Source organism: Chlorocebus sabaeus, chromosome 26 (genome assembly GCF_047675955.1).
Source record: "Chlorocebus sabaeus isolate Y175 chromosome 26, mChlSab1.0.hap1, whole genome shotgun sequence".
NCBI lineage: Eukaryota > Metazoa > Chordata > Mammalia > Primates > Cercopithecidae > Chlorocebus > Chlorocebus sabaeus.
This window is the reverse complement of record NC_132929.1, coordinates 6,831,941-6,852,579: the sequence shown is the minus strand read 5'-3', so window position 1 is coordinate 6,852,579 and position 20,639 is coordinate 6,831,941. Positions and strand designations below refer to the sequence as shown.

General features: G+C 42.9%; 1 protein-coding gene across 4 annotated transcripts in view; it reads right to left on the bottom strand.

Annotated features, from left to right (window-relative positions):
• Positions 1 to 11,729, bottom strand: part of FAN1 (FANCD2 and FANCI associated nuclease 1) — a 46,050-nt gene extending 34,321 nt beyond the window's left edge. For 2 of the 4 annotated variants that reach the window (XM_008017199.3, XM_008017203.3), the window contains exons 1-4: positions 11,001 to 11,422; positions 9,444 to 10,829; positions 6,798 to 6,938; positions 4,232 to 4,433 (exon numbers count right to left, since the gene is read on the bottom strand). In XM_008017199.3, coding sequence (XP_008015390.3) covers positions 4,232 to 4,433; positions 6,798 to 6,938; positions 9,444 to 10,674 — 1,574 coding nt within the window. In that variant the 5' untranslated portion in view covers positions 10,675 to 10,829; positions 11,001 to 11,422. The other 2 variants (XM_008017201.3, XM_038009780.2) reach the window with 2 other exon arrangements.
• Positions 11,730 to 20,639: the final 8,910 nt, after the last annotated feature.

Here is a 20,639-nt window from a genome sequence, read left to right as displayed (position 1 = left end):
AGAGCTAACTATCCTAAATATATATGCACCCAATACAGGAGCACCCAGATTCATAAAGCAAGTCCTTAGAGACTTACAAAGAGACTTAGACTCCCATACAATAATAATGGGAGACTTCAACACTCCACTGTCAACATTAGACAGATCAACGAGACAGAAAGTTAACAAGGATATCCAGGAATTGAACTCATCTCTGCAGCAAGCAGACCTAATAGACATCTATAGAACTCTCCACCCCAAATCAACAGAATATACATTCTTCTCAGCACCACATCGTACTTACTCCAAAATTGACCACGTAATCGGAAGTAAAGCACTCCTCAGCAAATGTACAAGAACAGAAATTATAACAAACTGTCTCTCAGACCACAGTGCAATCAAATTAGAACTCAGGACTAAGAAACTCAATCAAAACCGCTCAACTACATGGAAACTGAACAACCTGCTCCTGAATGACTACTGGGTACATAACGAAATGAAGGCAGAAATAAAGATGTTCTTTGAAACCAATGAGAACAAAGATACAACATACCAGAATCTCTGGGACACATTTAAAGCAGTGTGTAGAGGGAAATTTATAGCACTAAATGCCCACAAGAGAAAGCAGGAAAGATCTAAAATTGACACTCTAACATCGCAATTAAAAGAACTAGAGAAGCAAGAGCAAACACATTCGAAAGCTAGCAGAAGGCAAGAAATAACTAAGATCAGAGCAGAACTGAAGGAGATAGAGACACAAAAAACCCTCCAAAAAATCAATGAATCCAGGAGTTGGTTTTTTGAAAAGATCAACAAAATTGACAGACCACTAGCAAGACTAATAAAGAAGAAAAGAGAGAAGAATCAAATCGACGCAATTAAAAATGATAAAGGGGATATCACCACCGACCCCACAGAAATACAAACTACCATCAGAGAATACTATAAACACCTCTACGCAAATAAACTGGAAAATCTAGAAGAAATGGATAATTTCCTGGACACTTACACTCTTCCAAGACTAAACCAGGAAGAAGTTGAATCCCTGAATAGACCAATAGTAGGCTCTGAAATTGAGGCAATAATTAATAGCCTACCAACCAAAAAAAGTCCAGGACCAGATGGATTCACAGCTGAATTCTACCAGAGGTACAAGGAGGAGCTGGTACCATTCCTTCTGAAACTATTCCAATCAATAGAAAAAGAGGGAATCCTCCCTAACTCATTTTATGAGGCCAACATCATCCTGATACCAAAGCCTGGCAGAGACACAACAAAAAAAGAGAATTTTAGACCAATATCCCTGATGAACATCGATGCAAAAATCCTCAATAAAATACTGGCAAACCGGATTCAGCAGCACATCAAAAAGCTTATCCACCATGATCAAGTGGGCTTCATCCCTGGGATGCAAGGCTGGTTCAACATTCGCAAATCAATAAACATAATCCAGCATATAAACAGAACCAAAGACAAGAACCACATCATTATCTCAATAGATGCAGAAAAGGCTTTTGACAAAATTCAACAGCCCTTCATGCTAAAAACGCTCAATAAATTCGGTATTGATGGAACGTACCTCAAAATAATAAGAGCTATTTATGACAAACCCACAGCCAATATCATACTGAATGGGCAAAAACTGGAAAAATTCCCTTTGAAAACTGGCACAAGACAGGGATGCCCTCTCTCACCACTCCTATTCAACATAGTGTTGGAAGTTCTGGCTAGGGCAATCAGGCAAGAGAAAGAAATCAAGGGGATTCAGTTAGGAAAAGAAGAAGTCAAATTGTCCCTGTTTGCAGACGACATGATTGTATATTTAGAAAACCCCATTGTCTCAGCCCAAAATCTCCTTAAGCTGATCAGCAACTTCAGCAAAGTCTCAGGATACAAAATTAATGTGCAAAAATCACAAGCATTCTTATACACCAGTGACAGTCAAACAGAGAGCCAAATCAGGAATGAACTTCCATTCACAATTGCTTCAAAGAGAATAAAATACCTAGGAATCCAACTTACAAGGGATGTAAAGGACCTCTTCAAGGAGAACTACAAACCACTGCTCAGTGAAATCAAAGAGGACACAAACAAATGGAAGAACATACCATGCTCATGGATAGGAAGAATCAATATCGTGAAAATGGCCATACTGCCCAAGGTAATTTATAGATTCAATGCCATCCCCATCAAGCTACCAATGAGCTTCTTCACAGAATTGGAAAAAACTGCTTTAAAGTTCATATGGAACCAAAAAAGAGCCCGCATCTCCAAGACAATCCTAAGTCAAAAGAACAAAGCTGGAGGCATCACGCTACCTGACTTCAAACTATACTACAAGGCTACAGTAACCAAAACAGCATGGTACTGGTACCAAAACAGAGATATAGACCAATGGAACAGAACAGAGTCCTCAGAAATAATACCACACATCTACAGCCATCTGATCTTTGACAAACCTGAGAGAAACAGGAAATGGGGAAAGGATTCCCTATTTAATAAATGGTGCTGGGAAAACTGGCTAGCCATAAGTAGAAAGCTGAAACTGGATCCTTTCCTTACTCCTTATACGAAAATTAATTCAAGATGGATTAGAGACTTAAATGTTAGACCTAATACCATAAAAATCCTAGAGGAAAACCTAGGTAGTACCATTCAGGACATAGGCATGGGCAAAGACTTCATGTCTAAAACACCAAAAGCAACGGCAGCAAAAGCCAAAATTGACAAATGGGATCTCATCAAACTAAAGAGCTTCTGCACAGCAAAAGAAACTACCATCAGAGTGAGCAGGCAACCTACAGAATGGGAGAAAATTTTTGCAATCTACTCATCTGACAAAGGGCTAATATCCAGAACCTACAAAGAACTCAAACAAATTTACAAGAAAAAAACAAACAACCCCATCCAAAAGTGGGCAAAGGATATGAACAGACATTTCTCAAAAGAAGACATTCATACAGCCAACAGACACATGAAAAAATGCTCATCATCACTGGCCATCAGAGAAATGCAAATCAAAACCACAATGAGATACCATCTCACACCAGTTAGAATGGCGATCATTCAAAAGTCAGGAAACAACAGGTGCTGGAGAGGATGTGGAGAAATAGGAACACTTTTACACTGTTGGTGGGAGTGTAAACTAGTTCAACCATTATGGAAAACAGTATGGCGATTCCTCAAGGATCTAGAACTAGATGTACCATATGACCCAGCCATCCCATTACTGGGTATATACCCAAAGGATTATAAATTATGCTGCTATAAGGACACATGCACACGTATGTTTATTGCAGCACTATTCACAATAGCAAAGACTTGGAATCAACCCAAATGTCCATCAGTGACAGATTGGATTAAGAAAATGTGGCACATATACACCATGGAATACTATGCAGCCATAAAAAAGGATGAGTTTGTGTCCTTTGTAGGGACATGGATGCAGCTGGAAACCATCATTCTTAGCAAACTATCACAAGAACAGAAAACCAAACACCGCATGTTCTCACTCGTAGGTGGGAACTGAACAATGAGATCACTTGGACTCTGGAAGGGGAACATCACACACCGGGGCCTATCATGGGGAGGGGGGAGGGGGGAGGGATTGCATTGGGAGTTATACCTGATGTAAATGACGAGTTGATGGGTGCAGCACACCAACATGGCACAAGTATACATATGTAGCAAACCTGCACGTTGTGCACATGTACCCTACAACTTGAAGTTTAATAATAATAAATAAATTAAAAATAAAATAAAATAAAATAAAATAAATAAAAAAAAAAAAGAAATACAAAAAAAAAAAAAAAAAGAAGCCACTCACAGTGTTTGGTAAACTGTTATGTTTAAACTCATGAAAACTTGCACATTAAGACTCCCTGATTACACTTTGTTTAGTAAACAAAAACTTTACTAACATAAAAATTTGACTTAATAGTTTAGCCTAAAATCCTGTAAGAATCACTTAAAACTGTATTTTTCTCTGAAAATAAAATAATAGAATTTACCAAAGGCCCTATTGCCTTCCGATTTTTCTTGGTCATGGAAATTAACACAGTGTTATGACAAAAATTTTGAATAATAACCCAAGAAAGAATCCAGGCTATTGCAATTAAGACTTTTCCAGCCTTCTCAATCTAATTGCAACTGAAATATACAATTACAGTTAAATCAAGTATACAATCTACTGTAAGTTAATATGTGCTATCAACATTTTAAACGTTTTTACTGTAATGATAGCCAACAAAACCTTTTTAAAATCACTGCACCAATTCCAGGCTTATTCTTGCCCCAAGTGCAGACTGAACGCTGTTTGGCCAATTTGAGAAAGGCGTCCACCAGCTGCTGTTTCTGTCCATTGGGATTCACCAAATGGAAGGTCTTGGCCAGGGATTTTAGTTCAGGAGCAGAAAGGAGCTCAAGCACTTCAGAGAGTTCTTGCAACTCAGATTCTGAAATGGTTAAAAAAAAAAAAAAAGTGTTTTAAAATTTTACTATTTTCTAGCTTAATTTCCCTTAGATGAAAATAAAATGAAATTCTACTAGGAAAATTTTAATTAGTTGGCCAAACCAATCATTAAATGTGGAATTATTAACATATTAATAATGCTATCATATCTCTTTAAAAGGGTTATTGAATAATAGAATTTCTCACTAAAATCTAAAGGAAAATGTGACTAAAATAAAGGCACACATGGATAGCCATTATGGTTTGGGCATCTCAACACTTGCTTGGAATATATACTCCCTGCCTTTCTCTTCACAAAACCCCTACAAAACGGGACCTCTCAAACCAGGTCAGAGAAACTGAGCATCAGCCCTCTTCTTCCCACAAGAGCCTCTCTTGCTCACTTGGCATTCATGAGCCTGTTTGACTATTGTGGGCCCCGACACCCACCTTGGCCTAGGAATTCGGCTCCATCAGACTTCACTGGTCTTTGCCTTCAAGGCTTCACAGTTTAGGGCAGTGCCTTCTTCCCCCGTTCAGCAAATATTTATTGGGTGTACACTGTCTGCCTGGTAATGTTCTAAGGTCCCGGGCGTGCTACAGTGAAAGCAATCCCATCCACAGGAGCTAGCCTCCCAGCATAATAATTAAATGAATAGGCATATTTATCAGGTGGTAATAACCGCTCTAAAGAAAAACACAACTTGGGGAGGCAAACCGAAGCTGGCAGGAGGCTGGCCGTATTTCACATTGTACAGTCAGGCAAACCTCTGACGAGGCGACACCACGCAGAGGTGAAGGAAAGGAGGACTCTGCCACGTGGCCACGTGTTAGAAACTGACCTGGGTGGAGGGGAAAGTGCAAGGCTCTGACACAGGGATGCGCTCATGCTGGTGAAGAACACTGAGGGCTGGGTGGCCGTGGCAGAGAGCGAGAGGGACAGCCAGAGCCAGGCCCCACAGGGCTGGAGCATGGGTGGGACTTGCACTTAACTGAGTGCCACAGTGAGCCACCAGAATCCTGGTTTTGTTGCTCATTTGAAGGTAAGTCAAGGCTCACCCACAGCAGTCACTTGGCATGCCTGTCAGACATATTAATTTATGGAATCTGCACATTTTCCAAGTTGGGTGGGGACTGAGTATCAAGTCCCCCGGTGACCCTGCTGGCACTGATGTGTGGGAAGCGCTGCTCTGCAGAGGGTCCTGTGTCCCACCACTAACCGTTCACATCCAAGCTCCTTCACTGAGCTTTTATGCCTCTCCCGCAACTTTCCCCATCCCACCCCATCCGGCCCCACCCTAACAATCACCCTAACACGCTTCCTGCTCACTTCGCTTCATCCCACTTACTGCTCCCCACAACAAACTCTGCCCCAAAGAAACCATCTGGCTGATTTGCTTATTTTGGTCTAAAATGTCAGCAACTTGAACTGAAGGCTCACATTTCCCTTTCCTAATACGGTACAATTTTGTACCCAGTACATGGGTAGGTACTTAATGAATGCTACTGACAAGACAACGAAGGGTATCACTGCAGAAGATAGACTCTCCTTAGTGTTCACATAGGCTTAAAGCAATTCGACAATGCTTCAGGCAATCAGCATAATCGAAGAGCTGTATGTGTGTGAACGGGGTGGGGGGCAGATGAAGTACTCCGAGGCAATACTGGTTTCAAACAACCAGCTTTATTCTATCATAAAGATGAGGACTCTGACTAAGATGAGTCAAGTTCTTGCTGGAAGGAGAGTGCCAAGAAGGGATGTATTTTTTTTTTTTTTGAGACGGAGTTTCACTCTGGTTGCCCGGGCTGGAGTGCAACGGTGCAATCTCGGCTCACCACAACTTGAACTCGCCTCCCGGGTTCAAGTGATTCTCCTGCCGCAGCCTCCCAAGCAGCTGGGATTACAGGCATGCGCCACCACACCTGGCTAATTTTGTATTTTTAGTAGAGACACAGTTTCTCCATGTTGGTCAGGCTGGTCTCGAACTCCCAACCTCACGTGATCCACCTGCTTTGGCCTCCCAAAGTGCTGGGATTACAGGCATGAGCCACTGTGCCCGGCCAGGATGTACTTCTTCCGTGGCACACACCCACGTCTATCTCTAGGTGACTTTCATTCTAAACCTGCCACAGTCAAGAAAACAGCAGCAGACCACCTTCCATTATTCTAGTATTCTTAACTCAGGCTAAGAAAGGCTTTAGCATTACATGAATAATTTGTTATCCTAAGATTAAAAATTCAATTAAAAAATAGCAAGTTACCAGGCACCACCCAGGGGAGGGCACCATAATAATATTGCCACCATTCTGCAGAAGCTCAGTTCTTCAGATCATATTTTCATTTCACATTTCCTTCTACTAGTCATACCTGTCTGTAGAAAGCCTGCATTCTTCAATTCTTCAATCACAGGTGTTAAGTCTGAGGCAATCTCTTCATATTCTAATTTAGTCATCTTAATCCAGCTTAATTTACGTTGAAAGAGCCTTACATATAACTTCTGACCAGTAACTGCAATAAAGTTAAGAAAAACGTTGAAAATCACTACATTTACCTTTCAAACCTAAGGTGAGTAAATGTACTATTTAGAAATACACATACGCGGCCGGGCGCGGTGGCTCACGCCTGTAATCCCAGCACTTTGGGAGGCCGAGGCGGGCGGATCACAAGGTCAGGAGATCGAGACCATGGTGAAACCCCGTCTCTACTAAAAAATAGAAAAAAATTAACCGGGCGCAGTGGCGGGCGCCTGTAGTCCCAGCTACTCGGGAGGCTGAGGCAGGAGAATGGCGTGAACCCGGGAGGCGGAGCTTGCAGTGAGCCGAGATTGCGCCACTGCACTCCAGCCTGGGCGACAGAGCGAGACTCCGTCTCAAAAAAAAAAAAAAAGAAATACACATACGCTTACCGCATGTATAAGGCCATCATTTTATGGTATAAACCATTTTGAAAGTACATTTAAAAATTTGGTACCAATTATTGGTCATTTTAAAACTTCTAAAATCAAGTTCCCCCTTTTCTAGCCATCAACATTTCTACTCCCTCAGAAAAGCCCTAACCAGAATTCTTATTTTGTTCTCCACTCTTAGCTTAATATGCATTATTCTGATTTAATTGAAAATAATCTGAAATAATTTTCCAAAAAAAAAATGTCTAGCTTCAGTAGGGCAGTCATCTCTAACCCAGCAATCTTGACCAAGCTTCCTAATTAACCTGTTTGGTTTCAATCTCCCTATTACCCAGATTATCTTTAAATTTCGGCCAACTCTAAAATGGTTTAATTGTATTTTGAAAATTTCCAACATTTATTTTCCTTTCTTCTTTAAAAAGGCAAAATTGACCTGTCATGATGGCTCATGCTGGTGGTTTTTTTGTTTGTTTGTTTCTTTCTTTGTTTTTGAGATGGAGTTTTGCTCTTGTTGCCCAGGCTGGAGTGCAATGGTGCAGTCTCAGTTCACTGCAACTTCTGCCTCCCGGGTTCAAGCAATTCTCCTGTATCAACTTCCCAAATAGCTGGGATTACAGGTGCCCGCCACCACGCCGGCTAATTTTTGTATGTTTAGTAGAGACAGGGTTTCACCATGTTGGTCAGGCTAGTCTCGAACTCCTGACCTCTGGCCATCTACCCACCTCGGCCTCCCAAAGTGCTGGGATTACAGGAGTGAGCCACCACGCCCAGCCTATGGCTCATGCTTGTAATCCCAGTGCTTTGGAAGGTTGAGGCAGGAGGATCGCTTGGGACCAAGAGTTCAAGGTCACAGTGAGCTATGATTACACCACTGCACTCCAGCCTGGGTGACAGACGGAAACCCTGTCTCTAAAAGAACTTAAAAATAAAAAAATAAAAAGGCAAAAACAATTAGCAGTAATTATTTCTACACACCAACAGATTGTACATGATTCTCCACTGAGTGCAAGACACATGCATATGCAGGACTTGCACTAGGAAAACTGTTCCTATTTCTCAATTACATGGAAGCACAGAACCACCAATCACTGAAATACTCACAGGAATGCAATCAGCACCCAACCAAAGATCTGTGACTAGTTTGGATAGAAAAGCCGATGTGCTATTATGTCCATCTTCTGGTGAGAACAGCAGAAGTAGAGATGCAAGTGGATACTACACACAGCTGTGCCCAAAGAATTATTGTTAAAAAGTAACACAAGGAATACCATAATTCCACTGTGCGAATTTAAAACGAAAATCCTTCTCTTAAACATTAATAGTAATGTTTAGGATTTTTCTCTTTTTTAATCTACTGAGGAGTCACACATGGCTGCATTTTACTAAAGGACAGTGAGACCACCACGTAAGTTTTTTCCTGCCCTCAGGGACATGGTTCCACAGAGCCATCATGGCCCTCTGAATAACACTGTAAGGACACAAGGGTGGCTTTTACTACAAACCTGCACTACTGGCTTGGAGCCACCCCTGGCTGCCAAGGACTTGAGGCATAGACTAATATTTGTAATGTACCAATTTCAGCTTGAAAGTTTCCATTTCCTCCACACCCTGTCTTTAAAAGGCACAGTCCAGGAATCTAAAATGTTGTTAGGAGAAAGAAAACATGCTGAGGTTAGTTTTTTTTTTCCTGTATTGTATTTTATTCTACTTTCATCTTTGAGGAACAACTAAACAACCTAATGGGAAGCCTGATTACATGCTCAAAATGCAAACTATGCTTTTCTAAGTCACATTGTATTGTTTTTTTAAGCTGGAAAAGGTGGTTTTATAACTAACAAATGTACCTATAAACGAAAAACAGCTGCTTCCAATGTAACCAAAGTTCAGCAGGAGTAAACATCACCTGGGACAAAATCTTGTCTCTTTTCCATGCATCCCTCTCAATAAAACCTTCGAGTATGCTCCGACTACCATCAACACTCCCACAGGGTACTCACACCACCACAGTGACTCCTTGCGATCACTAGATTACTGCCCATCACACCATGCCCCAATCAGAGCAGCAAAAGGGGAATGAACACTTGAAAACAAACACGTGCGTAAGATACCTGATAACTGATAAAATTGAGTTACGATTCCCTTCTCCTGTTCATCAAAGAGCATCATATCATCTTCATTCTCAAGTACGGTTTTCAGCACCACAAGGAAACTCCGAAGGTAGTAAGGATGACCAGTTGTTTGACCAGGACCATTGCAGCTTGACCCCTGCTCCAAAGGAATGCTGCAAGGGATATCATTGTTTAAGCAACTGTTATCCTGCAAAGGAGGTTCTTGGATGTTACTCCATGCAGAAGCATCATCTGCAGAACTATGAGATTTTGCCTCTGAATCTGACAGCTGCATTTTAGCTTCTGAAGCAACAGTCATTTTTACTTCTTCAGGACATGCCTCACGTTTTTCAACCACTCCTTTGATACACTCTTGCTTTACAAGACTGTCTTCTGAAGTAGACTTTAATGTATTCCCAAGAGTGAAATCTGGTGAAAATAACATGATTGCATTATCTGAGAAGCCAGGGCTGAGGGCTGATTTCTCACATTCCTGGGTAGCCTTTTGGTTTTCGGCTTCCATTATTTTACTTCCCCTTATCATATGTTCGGGAATACGCTCTTCCTTCAGAGAATCACATACAAACACGTTTTCTTTTTGAGAACTGTTCTCCAACATTTGATCCTCGTCCTCAATTTCTGAAGAGTTATCAACCAGGCTCTTAACAACTGTGGATCTGGAACTCTGTGGACTAGAACCGGCAAATTCTTCATCCTTATCTATTGATTTTTTAGCCTTTACATATTTTCTGGACAATTTAGATGCTAGGCTTCCCAAACAAATGACTTTCACACTACGATTTCTCAGCTTATCTTGATTTTTGCACACCACACCATCCTTACTTTTAAAGTAGGGACTGGTCTTCTGCTTTACGTCCATTTTTGCTGAATCGCTTTGGCCAGGGGTTAAATTTGTCTTTGGTGGTGGTGACTTCTTTGGTGTTACATCTTCTAAGTTAACACTGGTTAAATCTACTGTAGACACATTTGAATTTATTAAGCCCACCTGCCCTGGATCCACTTGAACGAAGTCATTGTTAGCACACATTTCATCAAGGTGCCGGTTTAAGTCATATCTAGGCACCATTTTACTGCAAACGGGGCAGGCAAGTTTAGCAGGTGGTACATTGTTAAAACACGAAATAATAGAATTAGATGCTTTTTTCTTATTCTTGCTGATGGATAAGCTTCTACGAGGCCTTTTTTTGTCAGGAGGTTTCCCTTCTGACATCACGAGTATTAGAAAAACTGGATATTCTGAGCAATAAAACACAGGATATTTAAGGTGAAAGATAGCAATGGTTTACTTTTACTTTCTTGACTTGCAATCACCAAAAGTGGGATTCTATATGACCTCATGTTATTCGTCTAGACAATTTCTTCTTCCTACAAGAAGAAACATATGAATTAAAACACTTCTATGAATTCAACAAGGGGAAAAATGAACTCTGAAACGTGGAAGAGCAAGGTCTCCTGGAATGAAGAGACAACCCTGAGCGTGAGACAGAAGCCCAAGCCCCTCCGACAAGCTCTGTACGCGATCTTAGTGTCCCTTACCATAAAATGACATAGCCGGGCTTGTAAGGCTAATTCCTAGGACATCTTTAAGACCTAAAACTATCCGTTTCTAAAAAGGGACAATTTGGCCACTTCAGACCCTTTATAAGACCACCGTATGAGTAACTTTTTCTGAGTGTGATGGAGAATATCAGCGCGTGGCCCAGGGTGATGCCCGCCCCACAGGCCCGCGCAGATGAAACGCCCCAGCCCCAGGCAGCTGCGCCCGCGCCGGCAGCCACCACCGCGGCCTCTGCTGCGGAGCCGAGGCCCCGGCCAGCACGGTGGGCGCTGCAGGGCCAAGGCCGCGCACCTGGGGCCACGCGACTGAGCCCGAGCCACCCTCCCTGCTCCCTCAAGCCCGGCTGCCCTCGCGTCCTCCTTCCCTCGGTGCCCTGTCGCCCAAGATCCCCGCGCCGCCACCGCGCACCTCCCACCTGGCTCCGCGCGCCGGCGCTTCCAGACATTCCCAGCCGATCCCCGCGTCTCGCTTCCACAGGCTTGGCAAGTGGAGGCTCGAGTGATCGATCTCCTTTCCTTTCCACGTTTAAAGGCTCCCATACGGTAGGTGGCCCAGGCGGGCTGAGCCTTGGAGCGGAAACCCAGCCACCTCCTTCCTTTCCCACCGGCAGAGGCAGGCGCCTGTGCGTCCCCGCACGCCTTCTGTGCTGCGGTGCACTCTGAGACTTCTCTCCCCAGTCGGTGGGAAGGGCGAGCAGGCTAAACTTGTTTGTTGGGGGAGCAGTCAGTGTCAAAGCGAGCAAACAGCCCCCTGGGAGAAGGCGGGCGACTTCTGCAACCAACACGTGGAACTCTACTTCGGCTGACTCCTGCCAATCAGAGAGAGGGAGTTTCAGTTGGAAAACCGCTGAGCTGGGTTTTCCAAAAGATAGTACTAATCACCGGTTATCTGATACCCTTGAAATAATCAAGAACCAAGAAATAAAAGGTAGCGATTAGGAAGTGATGCGTCTTGAGTATTTATAACTTCTGTTTTTAATGTAATTTATTTGTAAAGTTATATGATTTATTTAACTTTTAATAATGGCTGTGTTTAACAGCTGAAATTATTATTACTATTTTTTAGACGGAGTCTCGTTCTGTCTCTGTCGCCCAGGCTGGAGTGCAGTGGCGCGATCTCGGCTCACTGCAAGCTCCACCGCCCGGGTTCACGTCATTTTCCTGCCTCAGCCTCCGGAGTAGCTGGGAGCACAGGCACCTACCACCACGTCCGGCTAATTTTTTGTATTTTTAGTAGAGACAGGGTTTCGCTGTGTTAGCCAGGATGGTCTCGATCTCCTGACCTCGTGATCCGCCCGCCTCAGCCTCCCAAAGTGCTGGGATTATAGGCGTGAGCCACCCTGCCAGGCCTAACAGCTGAAAATTTAACAATCAGCCCTGAAGCACTGACACCAGCGTGTTCCAGCCCACCATGAATGACCTAGAATGCAAGCTTCTTGAGATCAGCCGGTTGTGTTTGTTGCCTTTACTATAACATTGCCGCTGCCTGCAGCAGTGGCTAGCTTGTGTAATTAAATATACATTGAATGAGTAGGTAAATAAATGAGCAATCTGAAGAGAATAAAGACATAAATAGGGAGTTCATTAACAAGAATGTATTGATTGCCTACCTCATTCCAGGTAACATTTTAGATTGAAACAATGAGCACTTGGTGGTCACAGAACATTCTACAGACTGCAGTCTACATCCCTGGCTGTATTGAGCTTCTACTGCTTCTAGATTCACTTCATCATAGCTGTCCTCTGCATCTGATTGTGGATAGTGCTTTATAGCCTACACTAAGCCTTTGTTCAGGTGACGTGAGATCATTTGCCAAAGGAGAAAGAAGTAAGGCACAGGCATAAAAATGCTATTGTTTTGTGAAATGGTAGGGCAGTGGGAGAAGGAAATCAAGACCCCAGAGAGTGGGGGCCTCTGCTGTCGTGAGGGGGTTGGCTAGCTCTGTCCTCTTCCCAGCCTGCAGGCCAGTGCTTACTCACCATCCCACATGGGCAAGCTGGCCTGGCTTTCACACAGGCCCGGGCCATGGCAAGAGCAGAGCAGCAGGGCAGCGCCTGAACAGGAAGGGCCTGGGGAGCCAGGTCCTGCTTCACACGCGGTGAAAACCAGCCGGGCTTTGTAAATAGTTTGGGGTTTGTCTTTTCACACCATGGAATTCTCAAATATCGGCCACTGATGCAAAGAACGGTTCTCAATCATTTTATTATAAAACAGAACGATGATAAAATATGAGCTTACACATTAATATTGACATTATGTTCAAAATATATTACAGCTTTAATTTATGAGCGGAAATATCCTGTCTTTATCTTCTTTTTTTCTGTTTTCTTTGCATCACTGATTTGCGTTTTTACTTGATCTTGTAATTTAGAAAAGAATGCTTGAGAGGACTTTAAGGCCTTGTCTGTACCTTCATCCTGCAATTAAAAATAATACACGCTTATGCTGTAAAATGTACTATTAAGTGAAAAAAAGCCAAAAATGTATTAGTACGTCATTATTATTACAACAATGTACACAACTATAAGTATGAAAAAAGACTAGAATTACAGAAAACTAAATCAGTCAGCATAGAGGCATTCTATACATTTTATACTGCTACAGTGTTTCTATAATTTAAGCGAAAAGGGAGTGGAAGAAAAGCTGCTGCCAGGACCCAGGTGATTGGGAGGACCCTACCCGAAAAACTCCAGAACGTTTAAGGCTGTGGTTCCCGCCAGTCAGTAGCATGCGTCTCCATCCTGCAGGTGGGCTGGTGTCTGGCTCAGACATTCCAGTCACCCAATACTGTCCCCTCAAAGGTCCCCTTGAGCAGTTTTCTTTCCCTTGTCCTCACCTTTCTGAAGGAAGCTTTGCCAGTTTTGGTCAGCTGTCTAACTTTTCCAAAGCTAGTGCTTTGTGTATTTCCCTGCTTGATCTGGACTGCTCTTTTCAAGCAGTTTTCTCCGCTTCTCCTTCTCGTTTATTTTCATATGCTTTTAGTATTTATTTTTCCTCCGCTCTCGTTTTTTGTCTGTAGCTGTTTTTTCAGGAGCTGTTTTTATATTTCCAGCTTTATTTTTCTCCTATTAAAAAATAACCACCAACATATTTGACTTTTTTTTTTTCTTTTTTTTTTGAAACAGAGTCTCGCTTGGTCGCCCAGGCTGGAGTGCGGTGGCGCGATCTCAGCTCACTGCAAGCTCCGCCTCCCGGGTTCACGCCATTCTCCTGCCTCAGCCTCCCGAGTAGCTGGGACTACAGGCGCCCGCCACTATGCCGGGGTAATTTTTTGTATTTTTAGTAGAGACGGGGTTTCGCCGTGTTAGCCAGGATGGTCTCCATCTCCTGAACTCATGATCCACCCGCCTCGGCCTCTCAAAGTGCTGGGATTACAGGTGTGAGCCACTGCACCCGGCTGATATTCGACTTTTTCAACAACTTCGCGAAACTGGAGTGGAAGAAACTGCACAGTAGCTAGTGAATGGGCTGCTATGTCTATGGCCAAATGCATGAAGACACAGAGCAAACCCCACCTGCATTCCAGTGAGCTTTGGTAACACAGCACTTCACAACCTGGAATGCATCTTTGACAGCACAGACTCTTATAGTGACAGTTTAGTTCCCAAACTAATTCGCAAAGGTAGCACGGAGAGCTGGGTTCTCAAGCTAACAGCTCAAGAGAAGCAAGCTCTCCACAGCATTTAGATTTTAATAGGCTTCTGGGACATGCCAGAGGCAGCCTCAGCTCTGAGCTGCTAATGACAGCAACTGGACTGAGGACAGAGGGCCCAGAGACGGACGAACAGTGGAAAGGAAGGGAAACATCTCTCCAATGAGGATCAATGTTCTCTCTTTTCTCGTCAACTACCAGCCTATCCTGCCAGGGCTGTCACCTGCACTGAGACAGCAGAGGCTCCAACAGAAGGGGTGAGTGTAGGCATAGCAAGGCAATGAGGAGCAAAAAGGAAGGCCCGGCTGCTAAGCCAGCCAGGAGGGTGAACACCTGGCAGAAACCATTATTAATGTGTAACGCAAGGCCTTTGATGTTCTCATGGCAGGGACTGCTGCAGTTGATATATCCAACCTCTTCAGATAACCAAATGCTCGATTCTAGACCCAGATTCCATTACTAATCACCATCACATGGATAAAATAAGCGGGAAATGCTGATATTAAAGTATTGCTAGTATGTACGCAATGCAAGCAATTTGCTTTAAACCTGATATCATTGCTAGTATTCGGATTGGATTATAACAAGATATCGATACTAGCTATTTAAAAACTGCTTTTATAGTAACTCTCAAACCTGTACCTCATAATAAAACCAGAATACTGGAGACCAGTGTTTGAATATTATAACATTATTAGTTTATACTCAGAAACTGCAGAGATACATTGGAAGAAAAACTACAAATGCAAGGGAAATGACATTAAATACATGGACTCTGGCTATAATCAACTAACTTGTAACAGACACCTAAGGTTTCAACACTGGCTTTTTTTTTTTTTTTTTTTTTTTTCTTTTTTTTTTTTGAGACAAAGTCTTGCTCTGTCGCCAGGCTGGAGTGCAGTGACACAATCTTGGTTCATTGCAGCCTAACACTGACTTCTTACCTTGATCTCCTCTGGGGCCAGGTGAACTACATCACTAACGCTCACTTCCTCCACGGTCATGGAGGGCAGATTTGATACAACTTTAATTTCTGGTATAGGCTAGAAAAACATAATACAGTCAATGGGAAGTCAGAAAGGGCTCTAACACAAAATGTGTGAATTGTGAACCTAGTAACTTAAAGTATAATATATAAAATACTTTATGGAGATTATCTTTTATTATTATTATTATTGAGATGGAGTCTCACTCTATCACCCAGGCTGGAGTGCAGTGATACGATCTCGGCTCACTGCAACCTCTGCCACCCAGGTTCAAGTGATTCTCCTGCCTCAGCGTCCTGAGTAGCTGGGATTACAAGTGCCTGCCGCCACACCTAGCTACTTTTTGTATTTTTAGTAGAGACGGGGTTCACCATTTTGGCCAGGCTGGTCTTGAACTCTTGACCTGGTGATCCACCGCCTCGGCCTCCCAAAGTGCTGGGATTACAGGCCTGAGCCACCATGCCCGGCCAAGATTATCTTTTTTTCACTTGCTTGCAAGTCAGCAAACCTAGTGGAGATTATTTAAAATGTTAGATATGGTGACAGCCAAAGTCCTAAGCAGACTGGCATGATGGCAGTGCTGAGAGGCGGCACAGGCAGCTTCAGGATCCCATAAGACCTGGGTATTATAGGGTTTTCTGTCTCAAAACTATTCCACTCGCATGTATTTCTACACTGTTACATTTCCACCATCTTCAAACACCAGTTCTTCCATCTCTTCCTTAACTATTCCTATCTGCCATGCATGTGGACATTCTCAAACAACCACGAATACTGTTTGGTAAGATTTATTGATTTCTGTTACTATTATCTTGACTTTGCTCACAGAAAAAAGCTAGCTCTAAGAAGTATATGGAAAAAGATGCAAGGAAAGATGTTTATGAGAACAAGAGTCAAATAGAGGCTCCTGATAAATTTCTCATCTTTCGGCTACTGAGAACATCTCTATAAACATCAGTATGAAATCATATTGAACTATTTTGAAAAACTAAAACGGTATCAAAATAAATCAAAGCTATCAATTACAAAGGGGGGAAAGAATGCAATGTTAATTGAAGGACCATCTGCTTCAGTTTTTTGTCTTTTTTTTTAAAGAACTGCCTGAGAAATTCAGTCGTTAAAACAGGTTTCATCCTGATCCTGGGATTAAAACGGCGACTATATATTACAGTTGCAGTAGCGCTCTTTCTTCCTTATCGCCGTCCTGTCCATGGACTTATTTGCTCAAGGAAACTTCACAAAGAACGAAAACAAGCCATAAACACAATAGGATCCTGGATTCCAAGTGAGAGAAAAATGAGTGTGTGAAAGAAATCACTTCTTCCACTGGACCACCAGTGAAACAGTTATTAAGAACACTGTGTTCCCTTCTAGCATTTAAAGAGAAATATGGAGAAAATGGGCTGGGTGCAGTGGTTCACACCTGAAATCCTAGCACTTTGGGAGGCTGAGGTGGGCGGATCACGAGGTCAAGAGATCGAGACCATCCTGGCCAACATGGTGAAACCCTGTCTCAACTAAAAGTACAAAAATTAGCTGGGCGTGATGGTGCGTGCCTGTAGCCCCAGCTACTTGGGAGGCTGAGGCAGGAGAATCACTTGAACCCGGGAGGCAGAGATTGCAGTGAGCCGAGAGTGCGCCATTGCACTCCAGCCTGGGTGACAGAGCGAGACTCTGTCTCAAAAATTAAAAAAAAAAAAGAAAGAAAGAAAGAAAATGAGAGTCCAAAAAGCCACAAAAAATGATGGCTGTGATTGGTAAATGGAGTTTACAGAGATGGTGTGTAAAATACCAAGCTGAACATGAAAAAGGTAGTATCAAGGAGAACCTACACTAGCAATTCCACGTTTCTTATGGTGGAAAAAAGAAAGGCTTTTCATTTGGGGCACATAGACACAAATACATTTACTTCTCCTTCACTTTCCAATACTCCAACGAATGTCTAAGGGTTTCCCTGCATTAGATCCCGGCTAGTGTGAGGGACAGAGTGGAACAGTAGATGCACTTTGTGCTGCCTGAAGTAGAGAGCAATGAACAACCAGCCAATGACTGCAAATGAGCAATGCACCTATGAGGAAAACGAGCCGGTGGTGACACATACATCGAGGTGGGAAGGGGCGTTCGACCCTAGGTAAGGAGCCAGGGAACATCTGTGAGGAGGGGAAGGCGTCTAGCCTGGGCAAACAAAGGAGCCAGCCATGCAAAAAAGGAAGTGCAGCCTACTGGGCCAGGGGAAGAGCACAGCAAGAAGGAGCAAGGGACTTGGCCTGCTTCAGGAATTGGAAGATCAGTGGGGCTGTGGGTAGCAAGCCTGGGAGATCAAATGGGCTGGAAGAGCCCGATCACACAAGTAAGGCCCAGAAAGGGCCCGTGTCCTTCACATCAGTAAGACCTGCTGGACAAGAAGAGCTGAGAAATTCTACTCATCTCTTCACCTGTTTATTTTACATTTAGCACTTTGGGAATCTAAAGATGGCTCCTGCCATCAAGAACTTACTTGCATGGAATTACAACTGGATTAAAAACATCCATACACATAAACAATAAAACAGTAATAAAAGCTTACTGTCTGAGAAGACAAAATATTTGCACAGAAAAAAATCACCTACCCATCAACTAATCAGAAAGGAGCTTGGAGATGACCTCTTCTGTACAGATGGAATGTGAAGCGATTGTCTGTATGACAAAACTAGTTAGGAGCAGAACTCAACTCAGCTTCTGACTTCTAGACTAGTTCTTAATCCATGACATTACATTTCAGACAACAACACAGGCACCAAAGGGCAACAGGTGAGCAAGGACCAAAGGATGGTACAAGCATGTTTTATGGGTTCAAAGAAGGTGGTGAGTAGGAGATGAGGCTCCAAGGAGTAGATAGGGATTGAGCCAAGTCGGGGTAACAATCAAACGGACAGGGGAGGAGCATGTGAGAGGGTTGGGCCTGGTGAGGGAACACCGTGCAGTGGAAAGAGCATGGACTCAGAGTTAGTTCTCACCCTCCCACCCCCTAAACTTTGATTTTCTCACTTGCAAAATGGAAAATATAGTACCTGCCTCTGTGTTGTGTGCATTAAGTGTTAATGTATGTAAAGGGCCTCGTATAACACATAGCAGATACTCAATAAATGCTGGCTATAGATATCCATATGTCTCCAAACCCATTATACAATAAAAATGCAACAGAACACTGAGAGAGTGAGGGGGGAAAGGGGCCCCTGTGCTATGGCTGAGGTCTGGCAGGGCCCACTGAAGATCTGGGTAGAGCCAGAACTGTCATGGGACCAGAAGTGAGTTTTCCTTATGGAGACCCTGCCTTGGAATTTATAGGGAACTACTGCAGGTTTGTATCCTGAAACAAAGTAAAGAGCTATCCGAAAGGCTCAAAGCTATTAAGGTCACCCTGCTCTAGCTACACAATGAACTGTTAACACACATACTGGTTTAGGGATAAAGTGGCAGTTTGAGAGGGCATCCAATTTTAAAAAGAGGGAATCCATCATCTGAATTTCTGTGTATTCTGAATTTTCTTCTTCCGCTGTTTTTTGCTTAGGAAATAAGTTAAACAACATCAAACTATGAAGCTTGATATATAGCACAGGACAAAACACTAAAGGCAAATGAAGGTATTCCCAGTTTCTCATCACCAAAGCTTCAGCTACAAAGAAACATTCCACAAGCAAAATTAAAAGTAGCAGCACCAGATGGTTCCAGCGCCTACCAAAGGAAGAATGTGATGTGCATTTTAGGAGCTACAGTAACCATTACCTATAACATGCAAAATTTAAAATTTAATTCCCTTAGTATTTACTTCTGTAGCGAACTAAACTATTCCCCCCTAGGATGGCTACAATTTTTGTTAAAAGAAAACAGCAAGTGATAACAAGTGCTGGCAAGGATGGAGAAACTGGAACACCTGTGCATTGTTGATGGGGCTGTAAAATGATGTAGCCACAATGGCAACAAGCTTGGCAGGCAGTTCCTCAAAAAGCTAAACAGAGAAGGCTGGGTGTGGTGGCTCACGCCTGTAATCCCAGTACTTTGGGAGGCCGAGGCAAGCGGATCATGAGGTCAGGAGATCGAGACCATCCTGGCTAACATGGTGAAACCCCATCTCTACTAAAAATACAAAAAATTAGCCAGGCATGGTGGTGGGCGCCTGTAGTCCCAGCTACTCGGGAGGCTGAGGCAGGAGAATGGCGTAAACCTGGGAGGAGGAGCTTGCAGTGAGCTGAGATGGCACCACTGCACTCCAGCCTGGGGGATCGAGCGAGACTCCATCTCAAAAAAAAAAAAAAGAAAAAAAAAGAAAAAAAAAGCTACACAGAGAATTACCATCTGACCCAGCAAGCACTCCTGGGTGTAAAACCAAGAGAATTAAAATCAAGTACTCAAACAGATACATGTGCACAGCACAATTAGCAGTCAAAAGATGGAAACAGCCTGAACGCCCATCAACGGATGAACAGATAAACTGGAGTACATACACACAATGGAAAACCATACAACCGTAAGAAAGAAACGAAGCACTAACAAATGCCAGTCTTGAAAACATGATGCTAAATGAAAGAAGTCAGAAATGAAAGGCTGCATGTTGTAAGGCTCCATTTATATCAAATATCCAAAATAGGCAAATCCACAAAGATAGGATGCAGACTGGGGATTGCTGGGGCTGGGGCTAGTGAGGAAAGGGCAGCAACTGCTTCATGGATATGGGACTTTACTGTGGGCTGATAAAAAAGAACTAAAGTGTTAATATAGACTTCATAAAATTATCCAAATATCCATTTGGATTGTAGGGACTTTTTTTTCTTTCATTTACATATAATATGTTAAAGGTTTATTCTGACAAATCATATTGAAAAAATTGACAGCAATTTTAACTCTACTGAAGAGAAAAAGTACATTTCATACTTCTCTCTCTGCTCCCCTAGGACCCAAATGCTTATTCTAAATGGCTAAGAGGGCTTTTTGTTTGTTTA